General features: G+C 36.5%; 1 protein-coding gene and 1 long non-coding RNA gene across 16 annotated transcripts; one reads left to right on the forward strand and one right to left on the reverse strand.

Annotated features, from left to right (window-relative positions):
- Positions 1-1,182: 1,182 nt before the first annotated feature.
- On the reverse strand, positions 1,183-19,501 carry LOC119989638. Of its 15 annotated transcripts, none has more exons than XR_005465855.1 (6): positions 12,058-19,501; positions 11,800-11,918; positions 11,430-11,640; positions 4,912-11,345; positions 4,473-4,827; positions 1,860-2,119 (listed from the first exon to the last, which is right to left on the reverse strand). It is a non-coding gene; the product is annotated as an uncharacterized LOC119989638 (long non-coding RNA). The 15 variants fall into 15 exon arrangements; XR_005465865.1 differs by having other exon boundaries at positions 4,912-5,119; positions 10,991-11,086; positions 11,194-11,345; positions 11,430-19,501; XR_005465863.1 differs by having other exon boundaries at positions 4,912-6,818; positions 10,991-11,086; positions 11,194-11,345; positions 11,430-19,501.
- A 1,001-nt stretch (positions 19,502-20,502) lies between these two features.
- On the forward strand, positions 20,503-21,270 carry LOC119987633. Its single transcript, XM_038832545.1, has one exon. The coding sequence runs from the start codon at positions 20,542-20,544 to the stop codon at positions 21,100-21,102; it is 561 nt and encodes a 186-aa protein (XP_038688473.1). The 5' UTR covers positions 20,503-20,541; the 3' UTR covers positions 21,103-21,270.
- The last annotated feature ends 84 nt before the right edge of the window (positions 21,271-21,354 follow it).

The raw sequence follows: 21,354 nt of genomic DNA on the forward strand, positions 1-21,354 counted from the left end.
TAACTAGTAGAAAAGTCCGAAGAGCCCGTCGCGGGTCGTAATTCAGATGGTTGGGTTTGATTTCGACCCGAAAGCAATTTATATAATAGACCCGAATTGGGCAAGGCTTATTTCAAAAGCGGCCCAGCAAAATGTTACCTCACCAGTCGCATGGCCTAGAACGAGGATGTATATGTTCAAAAACAGCCCATAAAAGAGGCCCAAACCAACTCCGAAGAGCTCGTTTCCCAAGTCCCAACTCCCACTTTCTCGTCCGTGACTATTTATTTTCTACGAAACGACCCTTCTTCCTTTTCTATACGACATATTTCAACCTTGTTGAGTTTGGTAAAGTTCGATAAGAAAAGACTAAAACCAGAAACACTAGCCCTCCACTGGGCTTGACGGTTTCTACCCAAGTGAGTCATTCATAAAGTAGCGATTTGAACAATATCAGATCCCTTCAAATTACACCCTCATTTGGGAATGTAAACATGAATCTATGAGAACACGATCTATGAATGTCCAACATACAAAGAGAGACAAATGGTTGGCATGACAACCCAGCTAAAGCCAACCTATCCACGAGGATCGTGTATTGAAAAGGAAGTTTGGCAACAAGGAAGGGGTCTCAATTGGGTTCAAGTGGGATTCCCATGGAGAGCCAAGCAAGCACAAAAGGCATCCCAAACAAAAAGCTACAATAGTAGCAACCCCGCTGGCAATAACTTAGGTGGAGAAAAAATAAATCTTCAAACATCTTGCAGCACATCTCATGCTGTCTAGGGCTGTGAAAATTAATCGAAAAAATCGAACCGCCCGACCAAACCGACCGATTGGATGGTTCATATAATACATATAAGTGAAAACCGAATTGATCGGTTATGCTAGGTTAAAAAAACCGAAAATTCAGTCGGTTTTTTATTTATCAAGACAAACCGACCAAACCGACCTAACCGACCGAAATTATATATTCATAAATATTAAATATATAATATAGTTAAGTAAGTAAAAGTTTTACAAATTTACAAGTTTACTTATAAAATTATAATCTTTTATTCTTAATAATTTCTTATTACTAATGACTTAAATATATTATAATGACAATTGTAATTTGGACCATTGAATTTTGAATCAATGGCCCAAGTGTGGTCCTTAGACCTTAAATTCGTTTTTTACTTTAGTCTTTCAATCTTTATTTACTTCTTTGAATTATGGATATTGGATGTGCAACATATGCCCTATGGCCAAGGGTCAAATGACTATTTAATTTTTCACATATTTAGCTAGTATACTAAGTTAGTGTATCAAGCCCAAATATTTGACCAATAACCGAAAAACCGACCATAATAACAGAAAACCGTTGGGCGGTTTTCATGTCGAGATAAGCGTGACCGTTGGTTATCGGTTTTTTATATCTAAGAAAATCAAAATTTCGGCCCGGGTGTCTCAATGTAAAATAACCAACCAAACCGACCGATTCACACCCCTAATGCTGTCTACCGAATAAAATTAAACACAACTATACCCATTTGCATTAGAGTTTCACTTCGCATGATTTAACTAATCAAATGAGCCACAAGAGAATATCAACATCCCTTTCACCCTAATGGACATGTCCCTCTAATATGTAGAAAAAAATCAGACAAAATCTTTCATTAAAAGATGAAGGTTTTGATCTGAGCCTCACTCCATAAAAATTCACAAGCTTCTGCAAGAACCATCACTAATACAGGGGTTGGTGGATGACTAGCTAAAACATTCAATACAGGATTTAAGGCCAGCAAAAATGTTAAGATCGATACATACTGAAACGGAAATTGAAAAGGAACCATCTTATGTGGAACTTTTTTTGGCATTTTCAGTTAGACATTCCTTTCTTTTTTTGGCAAAGCAAGTGGAAGTTTATACATACCATCTTATGCTGCAACCCAACAAATCCAATCAAAGAAGCAAGTTTATAATCAAGGTCTGCATACATAACCAAAAGGGCCAAATTGTTCATAACAAGCTGTGTCCAAAGCTTCTCACAGAGGATAGATGTAAGATACCTTTACTTTTTGCTAAAATAAGCAGCAACAAAAGAGATGCTAGCAGCAGGCAATGGTTGTCAGAGGATAAAAATGCAAATATTCTTCTCCTGAAACATAAAGAGACTGTATAGTTATTTATGTCAAAGAAATGGTTCCTCTAAATATTATACAGAAAAATGCATTACAACTCCCTTTGGGCATCAGGTAAAATCTAAAACATCTACGCAGGGGCCTTTGCTGCATTGGGGACGTCAGAAAATTATGTAAACTCAAACATAAACATGAAATGAGCTCATATAAATTTGTCATCATCTCATCCCCCTTTTTAATTAGTTCCAAAAAATGAGGAGAAAAATAGTTCATCCTACACTTCATACATAAAGCTAGTGCGACCATTAGGCACTGTATTGATGCAACACCACATATAGCGACTGAGGTTACTGTGGGACTTTTCCTCTGCCATAAGAAGTCAAAGACTAATGAAACCTACAAACAGTTTTACTCTCACCCCTTAAAAATTTGGAAGAATTAAGTGTTCATGAAACAAAGATAATTAACGGACAATAATCATATAGTAGACTTTCATTATCTTGAAAAATCAGCAAAATTTCCATTGAAATAGATGCTGTTTCCACAAGTTAGTGCATTTGATGAAATGCACGAACCATAAACAGACCTGCCCCATTGAATGCTCTTCTAAATTCAAAGATAAAACTAGTGTGACAGTTGAGCAATGTATTGATGCAACACCACATATAGAGATACGTTACCATGGGACTTCTCAACTGCCATATGAAGTATGACCAATGAAACCTATAAATAGTTTACTCCCACCCCTTGTAATACTTAAGAGTTCATTAAATAAAGAGTGACAACAACACTCCTAGCGTGGGCATCCATAAGCTACAAGGGTAACCATGTCAAATGCCATTGAAATAGATGTTGTTTGGTAAGGTCGTGTATTTCATGAAAAGCACAAAACATAAACAGACCCGCCAGTTGAGTGCTTCTCACTTTTTTCCGATGCCAAAGTCTTCTATCACCGTTTATTCATTGAGTTTTGAAATTTCAAGCCAACCATACAGAAAGGCTCCAGGAAATAGATGCTTCCACAAGTTAGAGTATTTCATGAAAAGCACAAGTATAAACGGACCTGCCCATTGAGTACTCCTCACTTTTACCTCATGCTAAAGTCCTCTCTAATTGTTTTAGTTTTTGAAATTCCAAGCCAATTGTACAACAAAGGCTCCAAAATATAGATGCTATTTCCATCTATTTCCCGAGGTTAGTGTGTTTCATGAAAAGTACAAAACTTAAACGGAACTACCCACTGAGTGCTTCTCACTTTTTCTCCATGCCCACCATTCCTTCAATCTTTTTCAGTTTTCAAATTCCAAGCCAAGTGTACAACAAAGGCTCCAAGAAATAGATGGTATTTCCTCAAGTTCGCATATTTCATGAAAAGCACAAAATATAAACAGACCTGCCCTTTAAGTGCTTCTCATGTTTGCCCCATGCCAAAATAATCTCACAATTCATTCATTCTTTATGAGATTTAAATTTCAAGCCAAGTCTACAACAAAGACTCCAGAAAATGGTAGTTTCCTCATGAAAAACACAAAATTTAAATGGACCCACCCATTGAGTGCTTCTCACTTTTCCCACGTGCCAAGGCCCTGTCTTGCCGTTCATTCATTATTTTTCAGTTTTGAAATTCCAGTACATCAAAAGGCTCCATAAAATAGATGTTTCCTTATGTCAGTGTGTTTCTGAAAAGCACAAAATTTAAACGGACCTACCCTACTTCTCACTTTTTCCCCATGCCAAAGCTTCTCACACCATTCACTAAATCTTTGTCAATTTTGACATTTCAAGCCAAGTGTACAGCAAAGGCTTCAGAAAATAGATGTTATTTCCTCAAGTTAGCATATTTCATGAGAGCACAAAACATAAACGAACCTGCCCATTGAGTGCTTTTCACTTATTCCTCATTCTAAATTTCACTCTCAGGGTTCATTCATTATTTTTCAATTTTGAAATTCCACACCAAATGTACAATGAAGGCTCCAGGAAATAGTAGTTTCCTCAAGATAGTGTATTTCACGAAAAGCACCAAATTTAAACAGACCTGCCCATTCAGTGCTTCTCACCTTTTTCCTGTGCTAAAGTCGTCTCACCACACTCCACAGAATGTAGGTGAATAAAGTATATGTAACATAGCATGTATAGATATCACAACAACTCAGCTAAACAAGACACCAACATCATAGATTTCAAAGGTGACAGAAAGGGCAACGGCAGAAAATTGACCCAAGATGACTCATAAACCATATCAAGACTCAATAGTTTAACAAGTAATATAATATAATAAGCAAAAAAGTCTCTACAACATAGCTATATACATAAGCAGTCAGTAAGTTAAAGACAACATCTATTAGATCAAGAAGAATATCTACCAACCTTTCCATATGTATATCGTTTTCCTGGTGGTAGCTTTTAGAATGAGAATTTGATGAGGAATACCTTTTTTTGGTAAGTTGATGATAAACAGATGGTCTGCATCAAGTTATTCTGTCTCTTCAAACTAAGAACAATTAAGTATCAATTCCATTAAATCATTGAAACAGTTGGGAAGAGAATTAGAAATATTAGTGCTGCCAAACCTTTTCCTCTTCAGTAGCATTTCCCAAGCTTAATTTCATACCGAGATATAATATACCACCAGTAACAGCATTAGTCAAGCTTTTACAACCAACGAACCTGAAGAAGACGATTAAGTATATAAAAGGAAGTAATTGCAGACAGACCTTGGGCCCTGAAACAAAAGTAAAAGGTTGTATAAATAATTCTTGATTGAAGTGAATCATATTTCATAAACTTATTCAGAACCATTACGTACCAATTCCTTTAAACCATTGAAACGGTTGGGAAGAGAATTAGAAATATTAGTGTTGCCAACCTTTTCCCCTTAAACAGCATCTCCCCAGCTTAATTTCATAAAGAGATATAATATACCACCGGTAACAGCATTAGTCAAGCTTTTATAACCAACGATTTGAAGAAGTTGATTAATATAAACGGAAGGAATTACAGATAGACCTTGGGCCCTGAAACAAAAACAAAAGGTTGTATAAATACTTCTTGATTGAAGTGAATCATATTTCATAAACTTATTCACAACCACATTCTGCAGTCACAGAGAGGAACTTTAAGTGAGTGATGAGAAGAGCCGCCACTAGTTGATGTACTGAAAAGAAAAAACTAAGGGGTAATATCACATAACAAACACGTCACAACATCAGCACACTTAGTTGGGTTCAGGATGTTCTAAACTCCTCTCATACGATCATAACGAACACCATGCAGCTGAACCTAACAATGTCCCTTGAGCAAATGCAACGAGTAGCATATGTGAATCAACATAGAAATACACTGCATTGCTTACACATGCACATAGACCACTTGCTTCAAAGCTCAACGTTCTTCTATAGAAAATATACAGAAAGATCGGATGTTTCACTCACAGCGAATCGGGATACATTTGCGGTCATCACATCAGGAACGCTTTGTTTCGGAAACTAGTGTAATAAAAAAAAAAAGACAATCCGCTTAAAGCACAAGTAAGCAACCGAGCAGTGGGGTAAAAGTAAACAAGAGGGTAAGTAGAGACTCCCTCTCAGATAATTCTATCCCACTCCACTTTCAAGAAGACAACGAAACCAGTCACCTCACATCAACCCTTCTCAAACAAAGTTGCATATACTGAAGCCATGGGAATTTCGAGCATTCCACAAAAAATTTAAGGCAATGAAACAGCTGACATTAACAAAACTCATATAGCAAGCCAGTTGTCAATAACAGGATTCAAAAAATCATAATTGAAAAGGTACCACATAAACTTGAGAAACCAAATCACCTTACTGTTAGCCGGCTCACTACCCTTAAGAGGATGTTGCTACTTGCTACTAAAGAGATGTATCGAACTAAATTCCACCCTGTGAAGTAAGTTACTGTTAATTGCTATCAGAAACAGAAGTGTTGTATAAAATAACACAATCCGAGAAGCATTGCACCATCACTAGTTTTTGCTCCGCTCAACCAAGGAAAAAACATTGCTACAAGAACTATAAGCATGAGCCAGGGTACTTCCAATATAAACAACAACATACAAGGTAAGGTCACGAGAGAATAACGACAAAAAATAGAATTCACCGAGGGAAGTTGATGACTAAATTATTACTGGCAACAAATGATCCAAATATTTCTAAACAGTTTATCTGCCAAACGCGACCCAGGAATGTTAGCAACCTGCTCCAGTATACGGTCACAACAATTAAGTATAGATTCCATTAAATCATTGAAACAGTTGGGAAGAGAATTAGAAATAGTAGTGCTGCCAACCTTTTCCTCTTCAGTAGCATGTCCCAAGCTTAATTTCATAAAGAGATATAAATATACCACCAGTTACAGCATTAGTCCAGCTTTTACAACCAACGAACCTGAAGACGACGATTAACTATATAAAAGGAAGTAATTGCAGAGAGACCTTGGGTCCTGAAACAAAATTAAAAGGATGTACTGAAAAGAACCATATTCACAACCATATTCTGCAGTCACAGAGAGGAACTTCAAGTGAGCGATGAGAAGACCCGCCACTACTTGATGTACTGAAAAGAAACTAACAGGAGTAATATCGGATAACAAACACGTCACCACATCAGCACACTTAGTTGGGACTTCAGGATGTTCCAAACTCCTCTTATACGATCATAACGAACACCATGCAGCTGAACCTAACAATGTCCGCTGAACAAATGCAACGAGTAGCATATGTGAATCAACATAGAAATACACCCGTATTGCTTACACATGCACATAGACCACTTGCTTCAAAGCTCAAGGTTCTTCTATAGAAAATATATAGAAAGATCGGATGTTTCAGTCACAGCGAGTCGGGATACATTTGCGGTCATCACATCAGGAACACTTTGTTTCGGAAACTAGTGTAATAAAAAAAAAAGACAATCCGCTTAAAGCACAAGTAAGCAACCAAGCAGTAGGGTAAAAATAAAGAAGAGGGTAAGTAGAGACTCCCTCTCAGATAATTCTATCCCACTCCACTTTCAAGAAGACAACGAAACCAGTCACCTCACATCAACCCTTAAACTTCGAGCATTCCACAAAAAAACTACAATTGAATCTCAAGCAAGGTCATAAAAGAACAAAACTAGAGAACATCAAACTTCTAGAGAGGATGATTGAATCTTTCATGTTAAAACAATAAAGCCACAAATTTCAAGATCAACTTTACTGCCAAAGGCAAACACCACGACTTGGTTTAGCACTTGACCAAAGCTGAAACACAAGGACCCCATAAAAACATGAAACGAGAATCCATACAACACTACAATTGTGAAATAAAAAAACAACACATGAAGCTACATAAAACCATCAAATAGAATTGCCAATATCTTATAATTCAGACGATAACTTCATCATTGATGAAAATATAACTACTCTGAAAATCTTATGCCATGTCATAGTGCTGCAACAACATATTGCCAAAATTTAAGGCAATAAAACAGCTAACATTAACAAGACTCCTATAGCAAGCTCGTTGTCAACAAGAAGATCAAAAATTCATAATTGAAAAGGTACCACATAAACTTGAGTAACCAAATCACCTTACTGTTAGCCAGCTCACTACCCTTAAGAGGACATTGCTAATAAAGAGATGTATCAAACTAAATTCCACCCTGTGAAGTAAGTTACTGTTAATTGCTATCAGAAACAGAAGTTTTGTATAAAATAACACAATCTGAGAAGAATTGCACCATCACTAGTTTTGGCTCCGCTCAACCAAGGAAATAACATAGCTACAAGAACTATAAGCATGAAAATGCCAGGGTACTTCCAATATAAACAACAACATACAAGGTAAGGTCACGAGAGAAAAAGGACAAAAAATAGAATTCACCGAGGGAAGTTGACGACTAAATTATTACTGGCAACCAATGATCCAAATATTTCTATACAGTTTATCTGTCAAACGCATCCCCGGAATGATGCCATGATGGGAAGATTAATTATAAGGAACTGGAGACACCTCTACAAATAATGATGGGAAGATTAATAAAAGTGAATATTTTGTCCAAAAGCAAACCAACGAGCAACAGATTCCCCCACAATAATAACTGCAAATGCCACGTAGTTACAACAAAATCAAGGAGCGAACAAAACAAGGAGTTCCATCTGCATATTAATGCAAAATCCATTCAACTTTGTGGAACCAACTTCATGATACGTACAATTGCCTTTTCACACTAAAAAAAAGGCCTTCGGACAAGGCAAGGAAGATGGCACAGGACACCACTTAATAATATCTATGAAAATGCAAGTGATTCTTCAGCTCAAAGCTACCAAATCTATTAGGTGACAGAAAACGCACAGGCAATAACTTCCAAATTGATGAGACCATTTATAATTGTGAGGGGAAGAAAAAAAAATCTTCGACATCTTGCAGCACATCACATGCTGTCTACCGAATAAAATGAAACACATCTATACCCATCTTGAATAAGCTACAAAAACATATTGAGACTTACCACCAAAGCAATATGATCCAACCCATAGCATACCTTATAAAATATGCAACTTCTTTTTCATTGACAGAAAGCATGCCATCTATCAAGGAATCTAATTCAAAATATAATCAAACCAAGCTTCAACCCAGGCATGTTTCAGGGCAAGGAAAACATATCAGATATCAAATTACCAGAAATTACAAGAGTTGCTCATATTCAAGTAAAGTTGGAGAAACACTAACTTGAATCTCAAGTACTCACAATAGAACAAGTTGAAGAGAATAGAATGCCTGCCAGCTTGCAAGAGTATATGAAGATAGAATCTTCTATGGGAAGTAATGATTCAAAATTTTCTCAACACCATAACTTCCAACCAAAGTAATCATAATAAGTACTCTGGCTACATAAATATTATTTATAACAACAGAAGGATAATTATAACTCTCTCTCAAAGGATGCAATCCATGCTACTTCCAAGAACAATCACCCAAAAGCCACCTAGCCATTTAGAATAGATGAGGATATCATCTTTTAGGGAAACTAATGATTCAAAAGTTTCACAACACCGTAACTTCCAACCATAACCAAAGTAACCATAATAAGGACTTGGGCTCTATAAATATTATATATAACTGAAGGATAAGTGTAACTCCCTCTCAAAGAACCATATAGAAAAAGGTTTGAATGCAACACAATCACAGCCACATTAGAGTTCATTAAATTGTAAATGGCAATCAGAAATCATCATACCTAGAAAATAAAAGGTAGGAAACATATATATATATATATGCACACTCCACGATGAAATTATAAGTATCCCACGAAATCTCAAATGTGCCCCATGGCATGGTTCGCAATAATCTGACCATGAACATTGTTAAGTACAGTGTTTTAATGGATGTTGATTGGTGGGTTCTCAATCAGACAAAGACTCCCAGAATATAATTTGATGTTTGTTTGGTAAAAAATTGTATCTTTGACCAGCAAGAACAGAAGCGTGGTTGCAAGGTCTAGCGCAGAATCAAAATATCCAGAAATGACTTAGTATCACCCTTGCACTCTTCACCATCACATGCTTCTCCAGAATACTAATGATTCATCATTTGCCCATTGAGTGCTCCTCACTTTTACCTCATGCTAAAGTCCTCTCTAATTGTTTTCAGTTTTGAAATTACCGGCCAATTGTACAACAAAGGCTCCAAAAAATAGATGCTATTTCCCGAGGTTAGTGTGTTTCATGAAAAGTACAAAACTTAAACGGACCTACCCACTGAGTGCCTCTCACTTTTTATCCATGCCCACCATTCCTTCAATCTTTTTCAGTTTTCAAATTCCAAGCCAAGTGTACAACAAAGGCTCCAAGAAATAGATGGTATTTCCTCAGGTTCGCATATTTCATGAAAAGCACAAAATACAAACAGACCTGCCCTTTAAATGCTTCTCATGTTTGCCCCATGCCAAAATAATCTCACAGTTCATTCATTTTTTTTGAGATTTGAATTTCAAGCCAAGTCTACAACAAAGACTCCAGAAAATAGTAGTTTCCTCATGAAAAACACAAAATTTAAATGGACCCACCCATTGAGTGCTTCTCACTTTTTCCACATGCCAAGGCCCTGTCTTGCCGTTCATTCATTATTTTTCAGTTTTGAAATTCCAGTACATCAAAAGGCTCCATAAAATAGATGTTTCCTAATTTTAGTGTGTTTCTGAAAAGCACAAAATTTAAACGGACCTACCCTACTTCTCACTTTTTCCCCATGCCAAAGCTTCTCACACCGTTCACTAAATCTTTGTGAATTTTGACATTTCAAGCCAAGTGCACAGCAAAGGCTTCAGAAAATAGATGTTATTTCCTCAAGTTAGCATATTTCATGAAAGCACAAAACATAAACAGACCTGCCCATAGAGTGCTTTTCACTTATTCCTCATTCTAAATTTCACTCTCAGGGTTCATTCATTATTTTTCAATTTTGAAATTCCACACCAAATGTACAATGAAGGCTCCAGGAAATAGTAGTTTCCTCAAGATAGTGTATTTCACGAAAAGCACCAAATTTAAACAGACCTGCCCATTCAGTGCTTCTCACCTTATTCCCGTGCTAAAGTCGTCTCACCACACTCCACAGAATGTAGGTAAATAAAGTATAATAGCATGTATAGATATTACAGCAACTCAACTAAACAAGACACCGACATCATAGATGTCAAAGGTGGCAGAAAAGGCAACGGCAGAAAATTGACCCAAGATGACTCATAAACCATATCAAGACTCAATAGTTTAACAAGTAATATAATATAATAAGCAAAAAAGTCTCTACAACATAGCTATATACATAAGCAGTCAGTAAGTTAAAGACAACATCTATTAGATCAAGAAGAATATCTACCAACCTTTCCGTATGTATATCATTTTCCTTGTGGTAGCTTTTAGAATGAGAATTTGATGATGAATACCTTTTTTTGGTAAGTTGATGATAAACAGATGGTCTGCATCAAGTTATTCTGTCTCTTCAAACTAAGAACAATTAAGTATCAATTCCATTAAATCATTGAAACAGTTGGGAAGAGAATTAGAAATATTAGTGCTGCCAAACCTTTTCCTCTTCAGTAGCATTTCCCAAGCTTAATTTCATACCGAGATATAATATACCACCAGTAACAGCATTAGTCAAGCTTTTACAACCAACGAACCTGAAGAAGACGATTAAGTATATAAAAGGAAGTAATTGCAGACAGACCTTGGGCCCTGAAACAAAAGTAAAAGGTTGTATAAATAATTCTTGATTGAAGTGAATCATATTTCATAAACTTATTCAGAACCATTACGTACCAATTCCTTTAAACCATTGAAACGGTTGGGAAGAGAATTAGAAATATTAGTGTTGCCAACCTTTTCCCCTTAAGCAGCATCTCCCAAGCTTAATTTCATAAAGAGATATAATATACCACCAGTAACAGCATTAGTCAAGCTTTTATAACCAACGATTTGAAGAAGTCGATTAAGTATATAAACAGAAGTAATTACAGATAGACCTTGGGCCCTGAAACAAAAACAAAAGGTTGTATAAATAATTCTTGATTGAAGTGAATCATATTTCATAAGCTTATTCACCACCACATTCTGCAGTCACAGAGAGGAACTTTAAGTGAGTGATGAGAAGAGCCGCCACTAGTTCATGTACTGAAAAGAAAAAACTAACCGGTAATGTCGCATAACAAACACGTCACAACATCAGCACAATTAGTTGGGTTCAGGATGTTCTAAACTCCTCTCCTACGATCATAACGAACACCATGCAGCTGAGCCTAACAATGTCCACTGAACAAATGCAACGAGTAGCATATGTGAATCAACATAGAAATGCACCGCATTGCTTACACATGCACATAGACCACTTGCTTCAAAGCTCAACGTTCTTCTATAGAAAATATAAAGAAAGATAGGATGTTTCACTCACAGCAAATCCGGATACATTTGCGGTCATCACATCAGGAACGCTTTGTGTCGGAAACTAGTGTAATAAAAAAAAAAAAAGACAATCCGCTTAAAGCACAAGTAAGCAACCAAGCAGTAGGTTAAACAAAAAGAAGAGGGTAAGTAGAGACTCCCTCTCAGATAATTCTATCCCACTCCACTTTCAAGAAGACAACAAAACCAGTCACCTCACATCAACCCTTCTAAAACAAGGTTGCATATACTGAAGCCATAGGAATTTCGAGCATTCCACAAAAAATTTAAGGCCATGAAACAGCTGACATTAACAAAACTCATATAGCAAGCTAGTTGTCAATAACAGGATTCAAAAAATCATAATTGAAAAGGTACCACATAAACTTGAGAAACCAAATCACCTTACTGTTAGCCAGCTCACTACCCTTAAGAGGACGTTGCTACTTGCTACTAAAGAGATGTATCGAACTAAATTCCACCCTGTGAAGTAAGTTACTGTTAATTGCTTTCAGAAACAGAAGTTTTGTATAATAATAAAATAACACAATCTGAGAAGCATTGCACCGTCGCTAGCTTTTGCTCCACTCAACCAAGGAAATAACATTGCTACAAGAACTATAAGCATGAAAATGCCAGGGTACTTCCAATATAAACAACAACAACAACATACAAGGTAAGGTCACGAGAGAATAAGGACAAAAAATAGAATTCACCGAGGGAAGTTGACGACTAAATTATTACTGGCAACAAATGATCCAAATATTTCTAAACAGTTTATCTGCCAAAGGCGTCCCAGGAATGTTAGCAACCTGCTCCAGTATAGGGTCACAACAATTAAGTATCGATTCCATTAAATTATTGAAACAGTTGGGAAGAGAATTAGAAATATTAGTGCTGCCAACCTTTCCCTCTTCAGTAGCATTTCCCAAGCTAAACTTCATAAAGAGATATAATATACCACCAGTAACAGCATTAATCAAGCTTGTACAACCAACGAACCTGGAGAAGACGATTAAGTATATAAAAGGAAGTAATTGCAGAGAGACCTTGGGCCCTGAAACAAAAGTAAAAGGATGTATAAATAATTCTTGATTGAAGTGAATCATATTTCTTAAGCTTATTCACAACCACATTCTGCTGTCACAGTGAGGAACTTTAAGTGAGTGATGAGAAGACCCGCCACTACTTGATGTACTGAAAAGAAACTAACAGGAGTAATATCGGATAACAAACACGCCACCACATCAGCACACTTAGTTGGGACTTCAGGATGTTCTAAACTCCTCTCACACGATCATAACGAACACCATGCAGCTGAACCTAACAATGTCCGCGGAACAAATGCAACGAGTAGCATATGTGAATCAACATAGAAATACACCGCATTGCTTACACATGCACATAGACCACTTGCTTCAAAGCTCAAGGTTCTTCTATAGAAAATATATAGAAAGATCGGTTGTTTCACTCTCAGCGAGTCGGAATACATTTGCGGTCATCACATCATGAACGCTTTGTTTCGGAAACTAGTGTAATAAAAAAAAAAGAAAGAAAGATAGTTTTCTTAAAGCACAAGTAAGCATCCAAGCAGTAGGGTAAAAGAAGAGGGTAAGTACAGACTCCCTCTCAGATAATTCTATCCCATGCCACTTTCAAGAAGACAACGAAACTAGTCACCTCACATCAACCCTTCTCAAAGTCATGAGAATTTCGAGCATTCCACAAAAAAACTACAATTGAATCTCAAGCAAGGTCATAAAAGAACAAAACTAGAGAACATCAAACTTCTAGAGAGGATGATTGAATCTTTCATGTTAAAACAACAAAGCCACAAATTTCGAGATCAACTTTACTGCCAAAGGTAAACACCACGACTTGGTTTAGCACTTGACCAAAGCTGAAACACAAGGACCCCATAAAAACATTAAATGAGAATCCATACGACACTACAATTGTGAAATAAAAAACAACACATGAAGCTACATAAAACCATCAAATAGCATTGTCAATATCTTATAATTCAGACGATAACTTCATCATTGATGAGACCATTGATGAAAATATAACTACTCTGGAAATCTTATGCCATGTCATAGTGCTGCAACAACATATTGCCAAAATTTAAGGCAATAAAACAGCTAACATTAACAAAACTCATATAGCAAGCTAGTTGTCAACAACAAGATTCAAAAAATCATAATTGAAAAGGCACCACATAAACTGGAGAAACCAAATCACCTTACTGTTAGCCAGCTCACTACCCTTAAGAGGACATTGCTACTAAAGAGATGTATCAAACTAAATTCCACCCTGTGAAGTAAGTTACTGTTAATTGCTATCAGAAACAGAAGTTTTATATAAAATAACACAATCTGAGAAGCATTGCACCATCGCTAGTTTTTGCTCCGCTCAACCAAGGAAATAACATGGCTACAAGAACTATAAGCATGAAAATGCCAGAGTACTTCCAATATAAACAACAACATACAAGGTAAGGTCATGAGAGAATAAGGACAAAAAATACAATTCACCGAGGGAAGTTGACGACTAAATTATTACTGGCAACCAATGATCCAAATATTTCTAAACAGTTTATCTGCCAAACGCATCCCCGGAATGATGGGAAGATTAATTATAAGGAACTGGAGACACCTCTACAAATAATGATGGGAAAATTAATAAAAGTGAATATTTTGTCCAAAAGCAAACTGACGAGCAACAGATTCCCCCACAATAATAACTGCAAATGCCACGTAGTTACAACAAAATCAAGGAGCGAACAAAACAAGGAGGTCCATCTGCATATTAATGCAAAATCCATTCAATTTCGAGGAACCAACTTCATGATACATACAATTGCCTTTTCACACTCAAAAAAAATGGCCTTTGGACAAGGCAAGGAAGATGGCACCAGGACACCACTTAATAATATCTACGAAAATCCAAGTGATTCTTCAGCTCAAAGCTACCAAATCTATTAGGTGACAGAAAACGCGCTGGCAATAACTTCCAAATTGATGAGACCATTAATAATTGTGAGGGGAAGAAAAAAAAATCTTCGACATCTTGCAGCACATCACATGTTGTCTACCGAATAAAATTAAACACATCTATACCCATCTTGAATAAGCTACAAAACATATTGAGACTTACCACCAGAGCAATATGATCCAACCCATAGCATACCTTATAAAATATGCAACTTCTTTTTCATTGACAGAAAACATGCCATCTATCAAGGAATCTAATTCAAAATATAATCAAACCAAGCTTCAACCCAGGCATGTTTCAGGGCAAGGAAAACATATCAGATATCAAATTACCAGAAATTACAAGAGTTGCTCATATTCAAGTAAAGTTGGAGAAACACTAACTTGAATCTCAAGTACTCACAATAGAACAAGTTAAAGAGAATAGAATGCCTGCCAGCTTGCAAGAGTATATGAAGATAGAATCTTCTATGGGAAGTAATGATTCAAAATTTTCTCAACACCATAACTTCCAACCAAAGTAATCATAATAAGTACTCTGGCTACATAAATATTATTTATAACAACAGAAGGATAATTATAACTCTCTCTCAAAGGATGCAATCCATGCTACTTCCAAGAACAATCACCCAAAAGCCACCTAGCCATTTAGAATAGATAAGGATATCATCTTTTAGGGAAACTAATGATTCAAAAGTTTCACAACACCGTAACTTCCAACTATAACCAAAGTAACCATAATAATTAATAAGGACTTAGGCTCAATAAATATTATATATAACTGAAGGATAAGTGTAACTCCCTCTCAAAGAATCATATAGAAAAAGGTTGGAATGCAACACAATCACAGCCACATTAAAGTTCATTAAATTGTAAACGGCAATCAGAAATCATCATACCTAGAAAATAAAAGGTAGGAGACATATATATATATATGCACACTCCATGATGAAATCATAAGTATCCCACGAAATCTCAAATGTGCCCCATGGCATGGTTCGCTATAATTTGACCATGAACATCATCAAGTATAGTGGTAATGGATGTTGATTGGTGGGTTCTCAATCAGACAAAGACTCCCAGAATATAATTTGATGTTTGTTTGGTAAAAAATTGTATCTTGGACCTGCAAGAACAGAAGCGTGGTTGCAAGATCTAGCGCAGAATCAAAATATCCAGAAATGACTTAGTGTCACCCTTGCACTCTTCACCATCACATGCTTCTCCAGAATACATCGTTTGCCCTTGTATCTGACCGAATTGCTACCCCATAGAATTGTAATCTTTTCATTCCCCTTGAGGAATGAGTGTTCTCCCATCTAATTCAACCTTCGTATGAATGCATTTTGATATTCGGTTAGCATCAATTTTTTTATCACAAGTAATCACACAAAACCCTTCCCAAGCTCTGCATTTTTTGACGATTGAGTTGTAGTTATATTATATTCAACTTTTGCTAGCATCTACTGTCTCTGAAAAGAGGCAATCCATGCTACTTCCGAGAACAATCTCCCAAAAGCCACCTTGCCATTTAGATTAGACAAGGATAGAATCTTTCAGCGGAACTAATGATTCAAAAGTTTCTCAACACCGTAACTTCCAACTATAACCAAAGTAACCTTAATAGGAACTCTGACTATATAAATATTATTTATAACAACTGAAGGACAAGTATAACTCCCTCTCAAAGGACCATATAGAAACTATAAAGGGAATCAAAACTCCATCATACGTTGAAAAATATAAGGTGGAAAACGTAAACATCAAATATATATATATATATATATATAGAAATTTCTAGGGCTGTGCAAAAAATCATGTCAAACCGAACCGACCGCCAAACTGACCATTTGGTTGGTTATTGTCAAATGTAAGTTACTGAGGATCGACCGAAAAAACCGACCAAACCGCCAATAACCAACCAAACGGTCAGCTAAATTTATGTCAAAAAACTGACATTGATTTCAGGATTCAAATTTAAATCACAGTTCTGTCCATTTGCTGAATCAAAGGTGACAGCAGGAATTTCCCATATTAAAACTCAGGCACAGCACTATCTCCATAATTTCATACAAAAAAGGCAACGGCCAACAATCGATCCAAGATGACTCATAAACCATATCAAGACTCAATAGTTTAACAAGTCATATAATATACTAAGCAAAAAAGTTGCTACAACATAGCTATATACATTAGCGATCAGTAAGTTGAAGAAAACATCCATTAAATCAAGAAGAATATCTACCAACCTTTCCGTATGTATATCATTTCCCCCGTGAAATATTAGTGCTGCCAACCTTTTTCTCTTCAGCTATAGAACAGCTGCGTACATGGGCTAAACCATACACATCTCAGAAAGTATATCAAAAGCAAAGTAAGATTTCTCAAAAGCTTCATTGTCAAAAAAAGCATAAGTAAGCATTCAAGCAGTAGGGTAAAAATAAAGAAGGGGGTCAGTAGAGACTCCCTCTCAGATAATGGTATCCCATGCCACTTCCAAGAAGACAACCAAACCAATAACCCTCACAGCAACCCTTCTGAAACAAAGTTGCATATACTGAACACCGTCCAACTATAACCAAAGTAATCTTATTACAACTGAAGGATAAGTATAACTCCCTCTCAAAGGACCATATAGAATACATGAAGGGAATCAAAACTCCATCATACGTAGCAAAAAATAAGGTGGAAAACATGCACGTAAAAAATATATATAGAAATTTCTAGGGTTGTCCAAAAAAAACCGTGCCAAACTGAACCGACCGCCAAACCGTTTGGTCGGTTATTGTCAAATGTATCTTGTGAGGACCAATCGAAAAACCACCAAACCGCAAATAACCGACTGCACTGTTGACTAAATTTATATCAAAAAACCAACCGAAATTGACCGTGGACACCCCAAGAAATTTCGGAAAAAAAATTATTGGATCATATGAATAAAAGGCTGGAAGACCACAAGACTACAGCCCTATTAAACTTCATTAAATTGTCAAAAAAAAAAAACAGAAATTTAGAAAAGAAGAAGAAGAAGGGAAAAAAAAAAGAAGATAAATGAATCACATAGAAAAGGCTCGACCACACAATTTCAGCCCCATTAAGGTTCCCAAAAACGTGAAAAGGTTATCAAAAACCCATCATATCTAGCAAAATAGAGAGTAGAAAATAGAAAGTCCAAAAACAATTATATATATATATATATATAACATACATATTTAGGAAAAATTATCAGACCGGAAGACTACAGTATGACAGTCCCAATGGACTTCATCAAATTGTAAAGGGCAATGAAAACTCCAACAAACATAGCAAAATAGAAGGTAGAAAACAAAATCTTCAAAAGAAACTACAATTTTGGAAAAATACTGGATCAAGTAGAACAAGTCTGGAAGACTACACACAATCACGGGCCAATTAGAGTTCATCAAACATCTTATAGAAATATTGCTTCCTCGGGCCAATTAGAGTTCATCAAACATCTTATGGAAGTATTGCTTCCTCGGGCCAATTAGAGTTCATCAAACATCTTATAGAAATCTTCCTTCCTCGGGCCAATTAGTGTTCATCAAACATCTTATGGAAATATTGCTTCCTCGGGCCAATTAGAGTTCATCAAACATCTTATAGAAATTTTGCTTCCTCGGGCCAATTAGAGTTCATCAAACATCTTATAGAAATATGGCTTCCTCACTGAAAAATATTATTTAACAATCCCCAGTATGCTCGAGACACGTAGAGGAAGTATTTACATCTGCATGTGTAAATCACACTACAGAAAGTACCCAAAATAAAAATTCCACCGCAGGGAGTATGAAACCCACACGATTTACATCAATATTGCATTAGCCACAGTAGGGTCTGCATTAATGCCCTAATACGATAACAATCGTAAGCAAGTAGATCCATATCATTCGGGCATCCAGCCCTCTGTAACTCGAGAAAGCAAGAAGATATGAAGCCAACAATAAAACAGGAAAAATTATACCGTCGTGACAATATAAGTGACCAACCGCCATAAGAAAATAATGACTAATCCTTCCGAACGAACCAGCGACACCCAGAATCCCAATTGTCATGATCGGCAATCAGATCAAACTGAAGGGCTTTCATAAAACACCATTGACCAAGGCGAGATCCCAACATGAATTATCGAACCCTAAATCTTCCAAAAAGAACCTGGAAGAAACAACAATCAGAAACTCCACTAACCCCCACCCATGAAACGGCAAAATTGAACCGTAAAACCTAAACCCACAAAACCCAACTTCGGAGTCCGATCACCAGGACGCCAGAAGATAAACTCCGTAAATCTGACGATGATCAACAAGAGACTTTCTTTAAAGAATCAGATTTTAGAGATCAATATATAGATGGCTAGGATTAAGAACCGACCGTTTACGCCCACGATCCTCCTAACGGACTCAAAAGGCGGTGGGGCGTTCGAAATTTGAACCATAGCTGAAGTTCTACGCGACGCGTTATATATATTTATTATTTTTAAATATCGATATTTTCCCGTTGTCAAACGAGTCAAGGAAACAATTGAAACTTTTCCAAAAGGAAACAAATGAAACCACCCTTTCCGCACGTGATGCATTGCCCTGTCTTTGGGCTGGGCTTGCCAGGCGCAAAAGTATTTGCTGGACTTCTTGATTTTTGTTTCCGGCCCAATTATTCCAATTAATTAAGCCCGCTACTGTACTTTTAATCACTGGGCTTGTAGCCCAATGATTCAGAAGGGCATTTGCCACTTCGAAATTGGAATCACTATTGCTCTTATATTCCGAACAATACAATCAAATTAAGGTGGGAATTTTTATTTTTATTTTATTTTTTAAAAGTGATTCATGATAAAGGATAGAGAAGAGAAGAGAAAATAATTAATTAAAGTAATATCCAAACGGGTCTAAATTCAGGTTATCAAACTCGTAAGTGTAAAAGTTTTATACTCGACAATATGTTAAGTTAGGTCAAACTCAACACGTAATCACAACAGGTATTGCTTGAGAATCAAACTCTAAACCTCCCGAATACATACGATTTAGCCCCAACGAGATTCACTACTGTGTTATCACCCAAGTGGTTATTGTTTACTTAAACACTCTTGCACTATAATGAAAAAGAGATTAATGTTGAAATCCTCAAAGAAATTTCATTCTATGTGACCAAAACTTTTGACCTAATCCTCACACACAACTTGGAGAATTCTCCATTCTTATTGAAAAAGTCCTTACAAGTAACCAGTTATAGATAACTTCTATGATCAAAAATGCAAAAACTTGGGTCATGATTTGGTCATCATTATCTAGACATAACGAGTCATCAATGCGTACTTAGCCAAATCAATTACTTGAACATCTCACACCTCAATTGAGTAAGCGACAAGTCTGCCCAACCTATATATACACACAAGCACATACACCAAACCTATATATATACACACACAGACACACAAGCTACTTTCATCATCTCTTCAGCCCATCGAAAAGACTTGCAGATCAATCATGGCAGGATCCGAATTGGACGGCATCGACATACATCGATACGGATATCCAATTCAACTTGCAACAATAACAAATAATACGCCAATAAGCAATGCTGAACAACCTCCATTTCTTGGAACATTTGATGATTTATCACTTGTGGGAAATGAGATGGATGTTCTTTACCACAGAATCCAATCCCAGGCAGAGACAACAAGTGGAGTTGATCCGAGGTTGTTAATGTTGTTGGAATTTTCAAGGGGGCTTTACAGCAGAAGAAGTGAATTGTTTAAGAAATTATTCCCAGGACTTCGTGATGGTTTTATGGAGTTGATCAAGAGGATTGATGCAATGTTGTTGGAGGGGAAATTGAATCATTTGGAACAAACACAAGTTCGGAGTCTGCAGAGGAGTTTAAGCGTTGGTTCGCCACGGACACCGAGTACTGCCAGAGGTGGTGAAGAAGACTTTAGGCTCAAGCGGTTCAAGGTGCGTACGCTGGTTGTTGGTGGTGGTGATCCGGGTGACGGCGGTGGTGGTGGTGGTGGTCAGAGTGATACCAAGAATGGCGGTGCCAATTAGATATTTATAGAGCCAAAAATAAAAACAAGAAATTTATTGATGTAATATGAGGGGGAAAAGACAACAAGAATTGTTTGTTATTATATATACAAAAAGAATAATATTTGAAATCTCAAAATGTCACCTTCATTTGACTCTCAATTAATGTTGATGTTGGATGTTAAGTGGAACATACACGTGTATTTGTAATCAATGACACATAAATTTGACATTAAAATGGATGTCTTATTTAGGGTGGATGTAGCATTACTC

The sequence above is a fragment of the Tripterygium wilfordii genome, chromosome 21 (genome assembly GCF_013401445.1).
Source record: "Tripterygium wilfordii isolate XIE 37 chromosome 21, ASM1340144v1, whole genome shotgun sequence".
Taxonomy (NCBI): Eukaryota; Viridiplantae; Streptophyta; class Magnoliopsida; order Celastrales; family Celastraceae; genus Tripterygium; species Tripterygium wilfordii.

What these genes read in the sequence shown, in the direction of transcription:
- LOC119987633 (XM_038832545.1), top strand. Translation starts at nt 20,542, where the DNA reads ATGGCAGGATCCGAATTGGACGGCATCGACATACATCGATACGGATAT.